Below are 18,149 nucleotides of genomic sequence, written 5' to 3' on the forward strand. Positions count from 1 at the left end.
GCACAACTGTATAAACCCGAGGATTGATTTTCACAAATCTTTTTTAGCGTCCTACAACCCTCTTTTTTATTTATGGTGATTGAATTGATAAATCAAACAAAAAAATAATAAAAAAATAAAAACATACGTGATTGGGGTGTGGAGAGGAGAAAAAAAATTGTTAAAATGTCACGTTATAAGCACGTGAGTCAATTTTTTCAAGGCAAACATAAATTTGAAAACAAAAAACTCACTTGCTCCCCGCCACCCTCTCTCCCTCTCCGGCAGTGCGGCTCCACCCATGACTCGGGAAATCCAGGGGGCAGATTCTCATCCCCGTAAGGAAGATTAACGAACAACAATGATCTCATAACCCTAATTTCCAAAAAAGCCAAATCGCAAAAAACCTCTAAACCCCATGAAATGAGCTCCGCCTCCATCCAAATCCAAACACTGCTAAAGAGCCTCTTCAAGAACCCCAGCACCATCAAATGCCAATCCCATGCCAAACAGCTCCACGCCCAGATCCTCAAATCCAACTGCGGCCCTTCGGCTCCCGACCTCTCCTTTGTCCTCTCTGTTTACTCCACCCTGAACCTCCTACACGACTCCCTCACCCTCTTCAACTCCCTCCCTTCTCCTCCCCCCACTCTCGCTTGGAAGTCGGTTATCCGATGCTACGCCGCCCACGGCCTCTGCCACCGTTCCTTGGCCTCCTTTGTGGAAATGATGGGTTTTGGGATATACCCAGATCACAATGTGTTCCCTTCTGTGCTCAAATCATGTGCATTGCTTGGGGACTTGAGGTTGGGCGAGTCCGTCCATGGGTGTGTTGTTCGGTTCGGTATGGATTGTGATTTGTATACTTGTAATGCACTTATGAATATGTACGCAAAGTTAGAGACTTTGGAGGGGATTGGTGGGCAGAGGTTTGGTGCGCCCAAGTTGTTTGATAGAATGCCTCAACGAAATCAAGTTTGTAGAATTGGGTCGTTGGAGGTAGAAGGTGAGGCTTTGTGTAGTAGTCAATCAAATAAACTGGTTAATGACTTGCAGATGCAGGGTAATGGTATTGATAGGACTGTTGGTTTGACTACATCTGTAGATGTAGACCCTCCACTTCGCGCATACCGGCAATTCAATGATCAGTGTCGTAAAGCTTTCGAGCAAGAGGAAGGGAAAAGAGTTGCCAAAGTGGATAGTGTGAGAAAGGTCTTTAACTTGATGCAAAAAAGAGATATTGTTTCCTGGAATACAGTCATTGCTGGGAATGCACAGAATGGGATGTATCGAGAAGCTTTGGCAATGGTCAGACATATGGGGAATGCTGACTTGAAGCCCGATGCTTTTACTTTGTCTAGTGTCCTTCCAGTTTTTGCAGAATATGTAGATGTTATCAAGGGAAAGGAGATTCATGGGTATGCTATAAGACGTGGACTTGATGCAGATGTATTCATTGGGAGTAGCTTAATTGACATGTATGCCAATTGCACTCGAGTGCAAGATTCCCTGCAGGTGTTCAACCTGCTACCTAAGCGTGATGCCATTTCATGGAACTCGATCATTGCAGGATGTGTGCAGAACGGTATGTTTGATGAAGGACTGATATTCTTTCGCGAGATGTTGATGAGTAAAGTTAAGCCTGTGCATGTATCCTTTTCAAGTATTATTCCAGCTTGCGCTCACCTGACAACTCTACATTTGGGAAAGCAGCTCCATGGATACATAACTAGGGGTGGATTCAAGGATAATGTGTTTGTAGCGAGCTCACTGGTGGACATGTACGCCAAATGCGGTAACATTAGGATGGCAAGGTGGATTTTTCACAAAATGGAGAAACATGACATGGTGTCATGGACAGCCATGATTATGGGATATGCTTTGCATGGTCATGCACATGATGCCATTTCCTCTTTTGAGCAGATGAAAGAAGAGGCCATAAAGCCCAACTATGTTTCTTTCATGGCTGTATTGACCGCATGTAGCCATGCTGGATTGGTAGACAAAGCTTGGAAGTATTTTAATAGTATGACTGGGGAATATGGGATTGCTCCCGGTATAGAGCACTATGCTGCTGTTGCAGACGTTCTTGGTCGAGCTGGAAGGTTGGAGGAAGCTTATCAGTTTATCTCTACCATGCATATATTACCGACGGGAAGTGTATGGTCAACATTGTTGGCTGCTTGTAGAGTTCACAAGAAAGTTGAATTAGCTGAGAAGGTTGCTGAGAAAATATTTACAGTTGATCCTGGGAACATGGGTGCTTATGTTCTATTGTCAAACACATATTCGGCTGCTAAGAGGTGGAAAGATGCAGCAAAATTGAGGATCACTATGAGGGATAAGGGATTGAAAAAGAAGCCAGCCTGCAGCTGGATTGAAGTTAAAAGCAAGGTTCATGCTTTTGTGGCGGGAGATAAATCCCACCCACTTTATGATCGAATAATTGAGGCTCTAGGAGTCATTTTGGAGCAGATGGAACGAGAAGGGTATGCGCCCAACACAAATGAGGTGCTCCACGATGTTGAAGAGGAGCAAAAGAAGTACTTATTGTGTCACCACAGTGAAAGGCTTGCCATAGGATTTGGCATCATTAGCACTCCTGCTGGGACAACAATTCGAGTAAAAAAGAACATTAGGGTATGCGTGGACTGCCACATAGCAATAAAATTTATGTCAAAGATCGTTGGGAGGGAGTTCATTGTCAGGGATAACAGCCGGTTTCACCATTTCAAGGGTGGAGAGTGTTCGTGTGGAGATTACTGGTAAGGAATCTCTTTCCAGACACAGTCATTGGCACATTTTTAGGTAAAGAGGAGGAAAAGGGGGTAAAAAAACACCAACACAGAAGAAGTGTCTTCAAATGCCACCAAGCAGAAGGTTGCAGCTGCAAAGCAATATACAGACGATCATTACAAGAAAAAAAAAATGAGAAGTTTACAGGAGAGGAAGGAGCAGTATGAGTTTCCTTCATCTCTCTTTACAGTGGTGGTGTTAGACAAAGTAAACTGCCAATGATCTTTGGAGAGGTACACGTTTTCTTTTGATAATGAAGTAGTGTATCATTTTTGTCCGGTTGCATCCACATACCACGACCTGTTATATTATTGTATTTGATCATATGAATAGCGCTTGCAGTCAGTATAGTTCATGACTGCAGATTAAGTTCTATATATAGATACTGCATACGCTGTTCCTACCTCCCTCCAAACAAATAAGAGATGCAAAAAAACTTAAACTTTGTTCCTCTTGGATTTCATTTCTATTGCTTTTTAGTTATTTTAAATTGATGGTCAGATTCTGGGAGGCCTGTACTGGAGTTAGTTCCATCCATCATGTTAACTCTAGTTAGCGTCGATAACAAAAGTAGCATTATTGCATTATGCCTTACTACATTGTAAATCTGTAATCAACATATTGGCTTTTCCTTTTCTTTGTCTTTGTCTTTGTGTTACCTATTTCTTTCTCCGCTGGTACAGGTTAGAGTCTACAGGGAGAAAGAAAGCAACTGATCATGTACCTGCAGTTAAGAAGCTTAAGAAATCAGAGATGCTTGGGGAAGGCCAGGTATCCATTCATCCGTTCGAACATGTTCCTTAATCGAATTGAATTTTTCTTCACTGGCCTTAGTGTATCGTTCTCTATAGTTTGTGCATGTGAAAGCAGAGAAAAGTCTACTTGTAGAGGTTGGCAGTAATTGTATCCTCAAGCTCTGTTGCTGCTTCCAGGATGAATAGTCGTCTTTTTTTGTTTACGGATTAGGGTTTGGGATTTTAAAAGGCAATACCGGCCCTGACTCATTGGTTGGATTGGGGCCGGACCAAAATTCAAACGATGAGGCGGGCTTGGTAGTAAAAAATTTTGTTTCTGTTTTTCATTCTGTATACTGTATACATTCATCAATTAAATTTATTGGAGTAGTGTCTTTGTCTTTGAAATAAATAAATAAATAAAATATATTTAGAGAGAGAGAGAGAGAGAGAGAGAGAGAGAGAGATGCTTCTTGCTTGTATTGTACAGATATATTATGAATATTGAGTAGTTGTGGTTTTAGGTAGAGGCCACCATCTCCCATTGATCCACAAAACCACAATTCCAGTCTCCAAATCCAATAAATAAACAATTTGTTAAGGTCAAATCAGTCACCAACTATTTATCTGTTCTGCACTAATACTCTAATAATATGGATTCGAAGCTGGAAGCCACACTTGACTACAATTCTGTGAGTGAGTGAGACACACATTACTCACTCACCTGAAACTTTCAAAGTAAATATTGATTTCACTTTCTAGTTGTAATGATTTTATGCAATGACTTAGATTACCAAAACTATCAGTTGTCATGTTAATTTCTCAAAATATGTGACTATTTGTTCAAGAAATGATAAATGTAGACTCTTTTTTTAGCTTTTAACGTACTCTTTTGAAATTATATCCATTGATTTTTGTTTGATTTATCCAAATTCGTTGGTCAAAATTCAGAGAGTGAGAGAAGCTAAAAATAATATATGAAAATCATCTTTCATGCACAAAATGATTGCTTCCATTGTTTAATGTTACCACTTCATTTCAATTTACTAGGCTACTAGCTTCTTGATACGCTTTCATGTTAATGACAAGTTTTTTTGAAAGTCATATTGCTTTCATGGGCAATTGCTCTAAGTTGGACTACGGGAAAATTTTACCCAAAAAAAAAGAAGTTGAACGACAATAAGAACTTGATATTCTATTTAACTTGGCTAAACTCGTATCTGCATTAAATATTTAATGTTGAACATAACTAAGAAAGAAAAACAAAAACAATGATAGAGAGACATTTTTGTCCCCTGTTATGATATAGATATATATATATATATATATATATAAATATATATATGTATATATTATTATAGCATGAAAGAGACCTGAAGAAGTTATCGAAATCCAATTTGCCTGCTGTTGGTGGCTAATTTGTAAGTATGCGGAATGATTGGTTCCCAAATCTGAAATCTTACACCCAATACTTAATAATGGCAAATTTGATTACTAAATTCAAATTACACGTAATTCTTGATGAGCGATCTGTATGCCTAACAGTTACAAATTGTTCGGGTAAAAGCACTTTCTAACATTAGAAAAAGCACTTATTAGGAAGACAGCAAATTAGCATAAGTAAAAACACTTGCATCTGCTTTTTCAACAAGGATTTAAATTGCTCTTGTAATTGAAAATAATGCTCTACTATTTCTGCAAATACGATATAAGAAAGTTTTTAGCATCGACGACAACGGTACTCGCAAAATTCAAAAAAGAAAAATATTAGGTACATTACATCACACAACAATGTATACGGTTATAACCGCAAGAAAAACTTATTTGGAACAAGTGTCTGCTTTGACAATTTGTCATCAAGTGCTACTCACTGTTATTAGGAGAAAAGAGGGTGTACACACACGTTACACATACCAATTTTTGTTCCTTTTACATGTAAGAAACTAGTGAAATTCACGACACTATAACAATGTGTATAAAATCACAACTTATTTCCAAGAAAAACTAATCAGTAATGGTTTATATGCTGAGAACAAGTCATCAAATATAAGATGCGTGATCACTTATTGTGAGAAAAATTACAGAAACACGCATTACACACGCATGTTTTTAGTGATTGTTACGTTGAAGGAAAATAGTGAACTTGTCCAAGTTCTAACACACTTGCGACTTATTGTTCAAGTGGAAATTGAAGCTTGGAAGAGCTAAAAGATAGTAGTTGGACAATCATTCACCAAATTAACATTTTCTTTTTTGTTTATTTCTCACATATCAAATACAATCCAACAAAATTAAATAAATAAAAAACAAATATTTACATAGATAAATGTAAATGATAAAGTTAAAAAAACAAAGTTCATGTAGCCATAAGAAAATGTAATAGTATGATATCATATATCACACACGCATCCATCTCTTTCCTATTCCTTCCATCAATCAATCCTCTTTCCTTCCTTCCCCTCTCCCTTCTCTCCTCTCTATCATCCCAAATATTCCCCCTTTCTCGCACCGTCCAAATTTTCCCGAGAAAATCATATCCGTCCCAGAAAACCCAAAACCCCTTATCCTCAACCCAGATCCAAAGATCCCTTCTTTCTTCCAAAACTTCATATTTTTTTCCTTCTCTGACCGTCAATAGTCGCAAGCGATAGATTCTTCTCCGACTTCATTCTTTTTCCAGGCTGAAATTTTTTCCCATTTCGTCTGAGAAATTGAAAATAATCATCCCGAAGTAGCCTCTCTTCGCATTCTTGCTCCAATTCTTCTCCTAAGAAAAAAGGCCCAAAAGTCCAGTTTTTGGCTCCACTGATTAGTGGGTTTCTTTTGGATTTTCAAATTTCACATCAATTTTGTGGATTTTGGACTGTAGGTTCAAGCATTCATTTCAGATTTTTCGTATATAGAATAAGGATTTTTTAGGGGGTTGCATTGGAGCTGGAATTTGATGGATCTGAGATTGCATGAGAGGAATTGAGTGTTGAGTGGAATAGGAGGAGTTCGAGTCCAATAGCTGATGAGCTTTTGGAGCAGATTTGGTTCGTAGTTTAGTGCTGGATGGGGTTGTAAGTTAAGGGGGGTGAAGTGGGAGTGTGGGGTTTTAGGCTTTTTTTTTTTTTTTTTTTTTGTATGATATTTGATTGGGATTGTTCAGATCATGGATCATGTAATTGGTGGGAAGTTTAAGCTAGGACGAAAGATCGGTAGTGGATCGTTTGGAGAGCTTTATTTGGGTATGCAATTTGTATCACCATTTCGATTGTTGGAGAAAAAAAAAATTGTTGTTTTAGTGGCATTGCTTGATTGTTTAGCTTTATTCTAGATGCTGGCCTTGTTTTTCGGGTTTCTGAGAATTATGTTGGTTTGGTTTTGCTTTGTTTCAGGTGTTAATGTACAAACTGGAGAGGAGGTAGCTGTCAAGCTGGTATGTCTTGGACATGCTTTGTTCTTAGTTTTAAATGAAAAGTTGTGGGGAAGTTTGACTATTCTCGTTGATGGTATTGAGCTCTTACGCATTGAATGATACGATCAGTTTTTGGTAACAATTGGTTAAATTTGACTTTGACATGAGGTTGTGAATATACTAGAAGAAAGTTGGTATAGCACTGTTAGATCATATGGAGTTAGTTGCGTTTTTAATAATCTGAATACAGTTAGCATGTTCATATACTTGGATTAGCATTTTGCTCACCGCCATTACTTCTGAGTTAATGTGCATGTAAGAGCAAAACGTATTCATTTTTTGCTATTTTAAGTTCTAGAAATTGTAGTATCCAAATTTTTGTTAGAAGTTTTCTTTACCAACATCTGCATTGGCATATACTTGTAGACACCCTATACAATGACCTCACAGTAATTCTTCTGAGTGGTTTATTTAGCATGGGATTGAGTATTATAACACTGATGGATATTCATGCTGGTGAGCATAGCTGACAGATGTTGAAATAGTGGAAAGATAGAAGGAGCAAGTTTAAATGCTTTTATGTTTTTTGTTTTAGGTTACTGAGATGTGTAATATTAGTGTTGAGGTTAACAAACCAAATGGGCCTCATTAAGCAATTGATTTGACAACATTGTTCCATGGTATTTGAATTTCAAAGTATAACGCAAAATTGGAGTAGGTGCTCTACTGTTATCTTGTATCCTTTATTATGATTCAGATGTCTTTTGATGGTTCTTCATAGTAGTTAAACTTCACCTAGCACAAGACTGAGTACTTACATCTAAACATTTTTTTTAATATTTTTGTTCTCTCAGGAACCAGTGAAGACAAAACACCCCCAGCTTCATTATGAGTCAAAGTTATACATGCTTCTTCAAGGAGGAAGTGGGTTACTCTACTGTGTTTCTTTTTTTCTTTCTTTTGTGAATTCATGTGAATGTGTACTTTTAAAGGCCTAACTTAACGTTTGTATTTGAATATCTATTTAGCGGGTGTACCCCATCTTAAATGGTTCGGTGTTGAGGGTGAATACAATGTCATGGTTATTGACCTGCTTGGTCCCAGCCTTGAAGACCTGTTCAACTATTGCAATCGGAAGTTCTCTTTGAAGACGGTTTTGATGCTTGCAGATCAATTAGTAAGCTATCAAATTATTTTGTATGTAAGTTTATGTTGTTAACATGGCTGCCATGCTTATGCTTCTACATTATCTTCTGTAGATAAACAGAGTTGAGTACATGCACTCACGGGGGTTTCTTCACCGTGATATAAAGCCTGATAACTTTTTAATGGGCCTGGGACGCAAAGCTAATCAGGTACTTGTAGACTTTACGCTGCTTTTGTCTGTAATGGTCATCCTTGTTATGTTTTGAAATTTTTGTGTATGAATATATATGCATTGTGAATCATTTTTTCCACTTTAAGATTATTTTGTCACTTCCATTGAGATTTTGGATGGTTGAGACTTACTTTTGTGGGGAAAAATCTGAATACCTAATAAAACCGAAAGTAGACCTTGTAAGAGAGTCATGGGTTTGCGCATGGTGATTACTGTATGAATGCATAAATTTGCAAGTTCTGTGGCTGTTATTCTCCTTGAATATATTATACTACAAAAATGATATGATCTAATCTCTTAAGCTAAGCTGTTTAATATATTCTTCTAGTTCTACAGATAAGTGTTGTTTTTTTTTTTTTTTTTTAATAAATTGGTAATGGCTTCTTTAGTTGAGTTCGTTAAAAGTCAATGCAACTATAGTAAATTTTGAGTGCTAGTTATGAGTCAAGTGCTTGCAGAAGATGCAGCAAGTGAAGACAGGTTAATATATTATTTTAAAACCTGGCTCATCCATAGGACAGTAAAGTTAATGAGGTCTGTCAGGTATGCCAATTGGTTCTTATGATTTCATGTATCCACATTGTGGACATATTATTTTGCATGACATACCTAACAGGTTACGTGGTCAAATCTTTCTTCCATAAGGTCATAGCTTATTTACAGGGATTTGTACCATTTTAATAACATAAACGTCCTGATGCACTAGTGTAAATTAATTGAAAGCTTGAACTCATTTAAGTAGTGGTGGAATTCAAATTTCACACTAGATTCCATTCTAAAAATGGTATAAATAGATGTGCTTGGAAGGATAACCAGTCTATAAATGTCACAAACCTCTAATTTAATTTATCTTTAAATGTTGCCAGCCATCAAATTAGAACTATTACCTTCCATCTATTGTACTGTGATGGAGAACTGGCTTTTGTTCTTTCATTTGTCATGGAAGTATCTTTGATGAGTTTTTTTTTTTTTTTTTTGTTTTTTTGCTGACACCACTTTTGATTATTAGGTCTTTACTTACACAGTCACAAATATACTGTATTTATTCCTGTCTGACCTTTCCATATAGTATCTGCTCTTAGGAACTGAAACTTAGGGACTGAAACACCTGTATCTTATTGTTGCTTTTATCTAGATTAATCATCTTGCCAAGCTCAGATGAAAGTGCGCACAGCACTAAATTAACTACTCGCTTTGTTGCAGAACAGGCACTGAACATTTATTTTCTGGATTTTGTTTCTGCCACAGGTATATATCATTGATTATGGCCTTGCAAAAAAGTATAGAGATCTTCAAACGCACAAGCACATACCATACAGGTATCAGATACAAGAAATATTTGTAGTATTTTAGTTTATCGTGCATCCCTATTTTCTACCACATCTTGTCTAAAGAGGAAGTTCAAATTTCCCCTCCCCGTTTATTGTATTTTGTAAAAAGCTAGCCTTGCAGTGTTGGGGTATCATATTGAAAGTTATTCACTACACTTGTGTCTAGTGTTCAAAATGTTGAACAACACATTTTGGATTTCCACCAAACCAACAAAGGGAATCAGTTTCTGGCATCTCACAGATATGACTCAGAGATGCTTAGAGACGGGTTTAAAGGTCATACCATGTGTGAACCTATGTGTTCAACTGTTCTACTATTGATGGATCCTAAATTTTTATTGAGACTTTCATGTTATGATTTTATTTTTTGCTCCTGAAGTTTTATTGATATTTAACTGAAATCAACATTCTTCATCTTGGTTGCGTCATGTTGGGGGGAGGGGAAAATGCCGCTTGCACACGCATCTGTCTGTGTTTTCTGCTTATTTAATATTTTAGAATAAAAAACTAAAATATCACTGGATGGGTTTTTATAAAGATAGTTTGTCAATTTTTATGTACTTTTATCCTGGGGTATCTTGGTCATTGTTTCAGTATCTTTTCAATTATAACATTGATAAGTTGTTATAATTGTGTTTTTTTTTTTCCCCTTTAAAATATTTGCTCTCGTGTTACAGACTGTATTCTCTGCTGGAATATTTGAATTATTTAGAGACAAAAAAAATTCATAGTCGGATAACTCTTTTATGAGGTTCTTACATCCAAATTGTTATTTCCTTGTAGTTGTAAGGACTACATCTATAATTTTACTGAACACAAAAATGGCTTTACACTTATATAACAATTCTTAAATTCTTACTTAAGTTTTTCAACAATAGGCAATTTAATGTTCTTATTTTTTAAGTTATCCTTTCTGTGTTTTCCTTGATTTGATCAAATTGATGTGGATAGAATTTTATGTAACCTTCCAAGATTATCAAAATCTAAAGATTGTCCCTTTTTATTCTACTTTACTTTTTGGTTTTCAATTCTAGAAATAGCTGACATTGTGGCATTTCTGACAGGGAAAACAAGAATCTGACAGGGACAGCCCGCTATGCTAGTGTTAACACTCACCTTGGCGTTGGTTAGTCAACTTAAAGTTATTGGAGTTGATGCTTCAGGAAGGTCTTGTGTTCTGGATTTACAAATATTTTACATATATCTAATTGTAATATTAATTTTATTTGCAGAGCAAAGCAGAAGGGATGATCTAGAGTCTCTTGGTTTTGTACTCATGTATTTTCTGAGGGGGAGGTTGCATTCTTGTCCGAGAAGCTTAAATCACCAGTATCTTGTGTTTCTTTATTTCTTGAACTTCACATATTTAACTTGGTGGTGCGATTACTGTTTCAGCCTTCCCTGGCAGGGCTTGAAAGCAGGTACAAAAAAGCAAAAATATGACAAGATCAGTGAGAAGAAGATGCTAACTCCAATTGAGGTATCAACACTTGCTTTTATGTGTGGTGTATAACAACTAACAATTGTACCATATTGGGTCGAAGGAGAATAGGAATAATAGATAAGGTAGGAAGCATACTAAATGGAGAGGATTGATAGCTGTTAAAATGTTATGATATTTAGTTGTAACTGTGCAGTCACTGACTCACTGTCATGATTTTCTGCGATCCTGTTCTATTTTTCCAATTACTGTTTCTGATGCTGTTTAACGAATGTATATGAATTACTGATATTTTTCTCTACAGGTGCTCTGCAGATCATATCCTTCAGAATTTACATCGTACTTCCATTATTGTCGATCATTACGCTTTGAAGATAAACCAGATTATTCGTACTTGAAGAGGCTTTTCCGGGACCTTTTTATTCGAGAAGGTTAGCTTGTAGGCGTTTTAAGCCCAAATTTTAGTTCATATCTCATAGAAGCATTCTTCTTTAAACTTCATGATGAATCTAATTGGCTCTTAAAAACTGTTGAAACCTAATTGGTTGTAATTGGTGCAGGGTATCAATTTGACTATGTATTTGATTGGACTATATTGAAGTATCCGCAAATTGGCTCCAGTTCTAGAACACGAGTCAGTACCTAATTTATTGAGGATTTTCTATGTAAAGAAGAAAAATTCTTCATTTTTGTATGTGTGTTGGGTAATGATTCTGGCTTTCATATGGATGCCATTTTTTTTGCAGCCAAGTACAAAACCAGTTTTAAACCCTGGACCATCTGCAGAAAGAACAGAAAGACCTACAGGTTGGTTATTTTCTCGAGCAAGGCTTGAATGGATCGGTTTTTAATTACTTATATTCTTATAGATGCCTTACAGTTTCTTTTAGGGGTGTGCTATCCACACACCCCTTTTTACTTCTCACACACCCCTTGTTAATTTCTGTCCTTTGATTGTCTTCAATTCATCCGATCCGACGGCCGAAAATTAGAAGGGTGTGTGAGAAGTGAAAAGGGGTGTGTGGATATCACACCCCTTCTTTTATATGTTGTCTTTGTATCTGAGTTCTCAAGTATGGTCTTTTATTTGTTTTATGCAAATAATTTGGATGAACTTTATATTTCAGGTCTTATTTATTTGTTTTATACTGTTGTTATATATGTTAGCGCTTTTCAAGTATTTTTATATCTTTTAGCAGTGGCACAAGATTTTCGAGAAAGACTCTCAGGTGCAGTAGAGGCATTTTCTAGAAGGAATAGTGCTGGTCATGGTTATGGCGATCACTCCAGACATAGGTCGACTGATGATGCGCCATCGTCCAAAGACGTCGTGAGTTTTCTAACGTTTTCATTGATGTCTTGGATTTTGTATTCAAATGATTTTAAATGCATGTTATATTTCCTTACGATGGAGCCTAATGAAGTTGCACATTCTTTGCATGTGCCTTGCAGCAAGCTGATTCAGAAAGGGCTCGTAGTTCATCTAGAAATGGCAGTAGTTCAAAGAGGCCAGTCATATCAAGCAGCCGGCCAAGCTCATCTGGTGAGCCCAGCGAGAGTCGGTCAAGCCGGCTGGTCTCAAGTAGTGGCCGCCTGTCCACCACCCAAAGGGTTCAACCTGGGTATGAACCCAAAACATCTTTCACCCGAGCATCCGCTGCAAGAGGTGGCCGTGATGACACACTTCGGAGCTTTGAACTCCTTTCAATCGGCACGGGAAAGAGGAAGTAAGGTCTCAAGATTCCTTTTGTATTATCTATCAAAGATGTCTCGGCACTAAAATGGTTTTGCAACAGCTTACTCTGTATATGTGTATCCATTGTTGGGTTCATTTCACTGTTGAAAAGCTCAATGAAGTTTCTCCTTAGACACTACTACCCTTCTGTTTTACCATCTTCATGGATTCTCACCGTTATGACGCATCGGAGACTCACCCAAGGAAGAGATTAACCATCTCACTTCAGGGAATTGTCTATATATTTGAGATACTGATAGCTGTAATAGAACTTATGTCATTTTTCTTACCTGAAAACATACCGTTGCTTAAAACGTGTGCCGTCAAGTGCTATTATGCTCTCTTAATTTTCTAAGTTGAAATCTGGTGCCATCTGTGTATCCGAGTTTGCTCGAGTATCTTGCTATAATTGGTTTAGGTGCCAGTGGAATGAATCGTCCATGACATTCTTGTGTACCAAATGATGCGGCAAGAATTGGTATACCTAGCAGTATTCGGTTTATTTGGAGCAATGGATAAAAGCATTTTAGGAAGAATTTATTTTTCTAACTTGCGTGGGAGGCTTGGATTCATGAGTCATGACCAAAACATTGTTTCGATCTTATGCACACTATTAAACTTGATATGTGTAATGGTGGATTTTCTTGGTGGTTAAGGCGTTCCCTCTGCCGGTTGTGTCATCTCATTAATCAGCTTTTGGTGGTGCAAATAGCTTGAAGCTCAACTGAGGTTGCGCATTTGGGTTGCCAATATTAGAGATGCTGCTTATGATTTGGAGGATGTCATGGCTTGAAAGTGGCTACCGAGCGGGAAGGAGGCATGAAGAATATTTTGATAAGATTTGGCTGCATCTTCACAAGATTGGTACAGAAATCCAGCCCATTACTGCCAAGATCTCTAATTTGAGGGTGCTTTTGCAGAGTGACAATACAAGAGAAATAAGGGAGAGCAGAGTTGCATCTTCCTTGCAAATGCACGACAGACAACGACAATGGAGGAATACTTATTCTCATATTATTCAACGTGATGTTATTGGATTAGAGGGCTGTGTACAAGAATTGATGTTACAGTAGTGCATGATCTGGAACGATTTGAATTGCGGTCTGGACCGTTGGCCTGATGGGGTCTGGTCGTGCCCCTAGGGTTTCCTTATATAGCCGGCGTCGTCGCTCTTGCTTTTTAGAAGATTCATTTTCATCGAACCTTAGGTGATGGGTTTCCGCTCTTTGTGCCCTTGTCGCGTTTAGGGGAGGAAAGTCATGTTGGGTTAGGAGTCTATTCCTAGAAGTAACATTGGCGATTTGCCCGTTGCGCAAGGACCTCTTCTTAGATTAGTGATGCCTGTTGAAGTTGGAGCAGTGGGTGACACTATGGGCTCTCTTTCAGGGGTTATGATACTTATGTTCCTGTAACTGAAACAGGAATTTGAGTTTGAGGGGTAGTCCCGCTTGAATTCACCAAGTTCTTTATACGATTCTCGATGTCGATGAAGCCGAAGTAACTCTCCACCCAAGGAGTCACTTTGATTTTTCATTAGGGTCTCGCAAATTTGATCCATGGAAGAGGGGGTCTACTGGCAGGACCCTCATTCTGCTTTTGATAAATCAAAAGGTAATCTCTCACATTCTGCTAGGGGAGAAAATAATAAAAATGATAAACCCTATAGGCTGAGGCCACAAATTCCATTGCCGTTGGAAAAAGTAGAAGCCCTGCTCTAATTAAGATAGGAACTAGAAGTGGAATGAAATGTATAATCCATGAATATTGATATTTATATTGCATAAAAAAATTAGTGGCCATCGTGTCTTGCGGATTGTTACTTGTTCTAGGAGTGGCAGAGTTGTTCAGGCAGTGGGTTACCCCGTTCTTGGGACAGTGGATGCATCGGAAAATAACAGGGTTAACATTGGCGTTAACAAAGCTTTTTACAGTAGTCATGCTTGTGGTAGAGTGATCTAGTCAAGATGAATATGAGTTCGCTTTCAATTAAATCACTAATTATTGGAACCAAATTTGCGCACGGCCGCGAGGTGGTGGAGGCACAAATTCAAGTAACCTGCAAAATAGAGAACAATCGTGAGTAAGCCTAAGACCGAGTGAGAGTATGCTGGCCAAGGCCTTTCCGATGGCCAAGTTCGAGTAACCTGCAAAACTGGCGCTGGGAGGGGGGGGGCCGAGTGTGTTGTCGGCTAAAGGCTTTCCGACGGTCAAGTTAGTAAGCAAGTTTTAGACTGAACCAATACATGAGAAAATTACAATATAGAGATTGCGTTACCAAAGACGAACTAGAAATAACTATTGCACCCTCTTAGGAGTTGTGAATACTTGCAGTGCATGACAATACCTAGATTGTAAGAACTCCAAGACATATGAAGGATCTGATTGATTCCGTATCCTTATTAGATCTTGTGTCAGGCGGAATAAGTATTGTCATACTAGCGGAGTCACTTGGACTTCGCCTATTGCCCCAGAACAGGATGATGGTGGCACTGCTGCTTCGTCTAATCCAGCACCGCTCGGAGCTGTTGAGTTCGTGACTGGACTTCTGAGATAATTATATTCTGATCATCCTTACTCCAGGCCTAAAAAATCATGGTTCGAGATCTAGCTTGCCCAAGTTGGCCTTGTTTATTAAGTTGGAAGTCTTTTTGGTTTGAAGATCACCATCCGCAGTCTGCTCTTTAAATCTTGTTCTTCTTTTTAATATTTAATAAAATATTATCATTTTGCCTGAAAAAATAAGCAGACAACATGCTAGTTTGTTTTTACAAACAATTGGATTAATTGGTTAGAGGGGAGAGGAACTGGTGGGAATTAAACCCGTATCGAAATGTATAAAGCATGACTGCTTTACTAGGTAAATCACTATCCACTTCGTTTTGGCTTAAATGGGGAATTAAATCCTCTCCGGATCCTTCCTTCGGGATTTGTAGGGATTAATCAATTCCCGCCGTTCACACCAAATCGTGCAGCCAAAAATCTTTAACAGTTTTTTTTTCATTTTCCGCAACAACCGATGCATCTCCTCCTCTACATTTTCCCTTCTCTGTGATTTTTCCTTCCCTGTTCACCGTCTTCTATCTTCTCCTATCTCCCTATCCAACAGTTCTCCCATTAATCTATCTATTGAAGAAAGACCCAGAGCTTCAAAATGGCTGAAAATCCTAAAATATTTTCCATCCTTCCACTAATTTTGAACAGAAAAAATCTGCAATTTCATATTTTCATCTCTCTCTCTCTCTCTCAATTTGTAACCCCATACATATAACAAGGCTCTGAGAAGCTTTTTACGCTACCAACAAGGCCTTAGAAAAACATCAAACGGCTCCTTTACAGAACCAACTCAAGCAACAAGTTTTAAACAGGATTTGGGGGTCAATTAGAAGAAAAAATCAACGAAATTTGCTTTTGCATTAAGTTGAAATCTTTGCAAATTTTAGACAATCTTCAAATGAGATGTCAAAAATGTCATATAAACATATAACAATAATAAATAATATACCATTTACTTCAATCAAGATGTCAAAGCTGATATAAAAAAGAAGACTAAGTTGACATGGACAAAGATATGTTAAATTGACGTTGCCTTAAAATATGGTTTTTGTTATTTCTAAATGCATTCCACTTGCCTTACCTTAAATACTAGAATATTTAAGTATTTTTGTAAGTATAATTTACTGAACAATTATGGAGGCCATAGAAAGAGAGAAAGGTGTGGCAATAGTTGAGAGAAAGAGAGAGATGTGTAATTGTGGGTGTGTGTTATTCCACCCCATTGTGCCTTTATTTTTAGTAGTAGGGAAGGTTAATTCCTTATCCTTTAGGATTACAACATTTAATAGGTAATCTACTCCTAATAGGAATATAAGATACATTCCCATATCTACTAGGATTTACACAATCACATTCATATTCCAATAGGACTGCAACACTCCCTCTTGAGGGTGTAAATACTCAAGTAAATGGTGCATCAAGTCTTCAGTGATGAAGCAAGTACAATTGATGAAGTCGTCGGCATAATGAGCGAATGCGAGTTTCAAATCAATGGAAGAATGCATAAAAAGTAAAACTCACAAAACCTTTGCTATGGTAAAGCCCAAGGTGAGAGAAAAACCCATAGACTAAGGAGAAAACTGAGAAGTTGCATTAAGTCAAAACTATACGTCTTTTGGATGCAAGTAGAAGAGCTCTCAAGGGTATGATCAGCCCAGGATGGGTGCTTCGTTAAAACCTAGTTAGGTAGCAAAAACCCAGTGGGAAAAATGCTCATAATCGTAGGGAAAAAGAGTACATTAAGATCAAGCGAGTATACTTCTAGATACTCCCCCTGAGTTTAACATAACTTCCAAATGAGAACTACAAGCATTGCATATGATAGTTAGGCATACCAATTCCTCGAACAAGCTTCTAGAAGGTAGACTTCGGCAGTGACGTCGTGTAGAGGTCGGCAAGGTTGTCTAGGATCGGCTTGCATGACTTCAATCTCCTAATGCTCTGCTGATGTAGATGTAGATGCAATATGTCTTGGCGTTGACTTTGTTGATGTATCATGTCTTGGTCGAGTGGATACATGCGACATAGTCTTCATGGATTTTCGTTGAGACTTAACGATGGATGAAAACACAGCAAGTACTTCGAATATGCTTAACAAGAACTCCTAACCATGTCTCACTTGTGGCATAGTGAAGTGAGGTGAGTCTTGGAACGATTTGAAGATTTCACAACTAAGGTCATATCGTGAACCTCCAAGATATTGCAATATCCCTAACGGTTAAGACATAACCATTTGGGGATTTTGCATTGTGCGGGTTTGATAAGTAACATGCGTCAGCATAACAACAAGGCAAGCATCATTTTGAAGATCAGGGGGTTGGATCGGATCGACATGCGTTGGGATTTGCCTTCGTAGTACCTTTAGGGTACGTTTTTAATACCAATTCAGTAAATGCGTGTAGGCGTGGTGCTGCATCTTTACCAAGATCAACAGCGAAAGAGATGTCCTGTCTAATACAATGAGCTAAGTACAACGAAGCGCAAAGTTGAACTTTAGATATGAAATTTCGGATTCCATAACCTCTTCAAGGTCTTATTTGCATATAACGTATGGGCGATCATGGGTATACTCAAAGGTAACACATTCAGGGTGTAATTCAACTGGTCGACCAAAATACCGTTAGCACAACTCTTGAACTTCATGTCAAAGCATAAACGAGTTTTCCCAAGATCCTTCATCTCAAATTCCATCTTCAGGTGCAAGGTAGTTTTCTTAAACTCTTCTGAAGTCTTAGTGAGATTCGTATTAACAACATAAACTGTAACTCTAGCAATTCAAAATAAAACTTCATAGTTTAACAC

The 18,149-nt window shown here is 37.8% G+C and overlaps 2 protein-coding genes across 5 annotated transcripts; both read left to right on the plus strand.

Annotated features, from left to right (window-relative positions):
• The first annotated feature begins 39 nt into the window (after positions 1-39).
• On the plus strand, positions 40-3,902 carry LOC103965637 (putative pentatricopeptide repeat-containing protein At3g23330). Of its 2 annotated transcripts, XM_018651991.2 has the most exons (3): positions 40-3,008; positions 3,459-3,546; positions 3,627-3,902. In XM_018651991.2, exon 1 carries the CDS (start codon positions 403-405, stop codon positions 2,746-2,748), a length of 2,346 nt encoding a protein of 781 aa, XP_018507507.2. In that variant the 5' UTR covers positions 40-402; the 3' UTR covers positions 2,749-3,008; positions 3,459-3,546; positions 3,627-3,902. The 2 variants fall into 2 exon arrangements, with proteins under 2 accessions (XP_018507507.2, XP_048430492.1); XM_048574535.1 differs by having other exon boundaries at positions 3,459-3,902.
• A 2,021-nt stretch (positions 3,903-5,923) lies between these two features.
• On the plus strand, positions 5,924-13,108 carry LOC103965638 (casein kinase 1-like protein 10). Of its 3 annotated transcripts, none has more exons than XM_009378708.3 (14): positions 5,925-6,739; positions 6,890-6,930; positions 7,764-7,833; positions 7,938-8,086; positions 8,169-8,264; positions 9,536-9,606; positions 10,683-10,744; positions 10,851-10,914; positions 11,014-11,098; positions 11,364-11,490; positions 11,620-11,693; positions 11,806-11,866; positions 12,256-12,389; positions 12,512-13,108. In XM_009378708.3, exons 1-14 carry the CDS (start codon positions 6,664-6,666, stop codon positions 12,788-12,790), a joined length of 1,389 nt encoding a protein of 462 aa, XP_009376983.2. In that variant the 5' UTR covers positions 5,925-6,663; the 3' UTR covers positions 12,791-13,108. The 3 variants fall into 3 exon arrangements, with proteins under 3 accessions (XP_048430566.1, XP_009376983.2, XP_009376984.2); XM_009378709.3 differs by having other exon boundaries at positions 5,926-6,739; positions 12,259-12,389; XM_048574609.1 differs by having other exon boundaries at positions 5,924-6,739; positions 10,851-11,098.
• Positions 13,109-18,149: the final 5,041 nt, after the last annotated feature.

This window comes from the organism of the source record quoted next, unplaced genomic scaffold, assembly GCF_019419815.1.
Source record: "Pyrus x bretschneideri cultivar Hongxiangsu unplaced genomic scaffold, Pyrus_bretschneideri_v1 Contig73, whole genome shotgun sequence".
Classification (NCBI taxonomy): domain Eukaryota; kingdom Viridiplantae; phylum Streptophyta; class Magnoliopsida; order Rosales; family Rosaceae; genus Pyrus; species Pyrus x bretschneideri.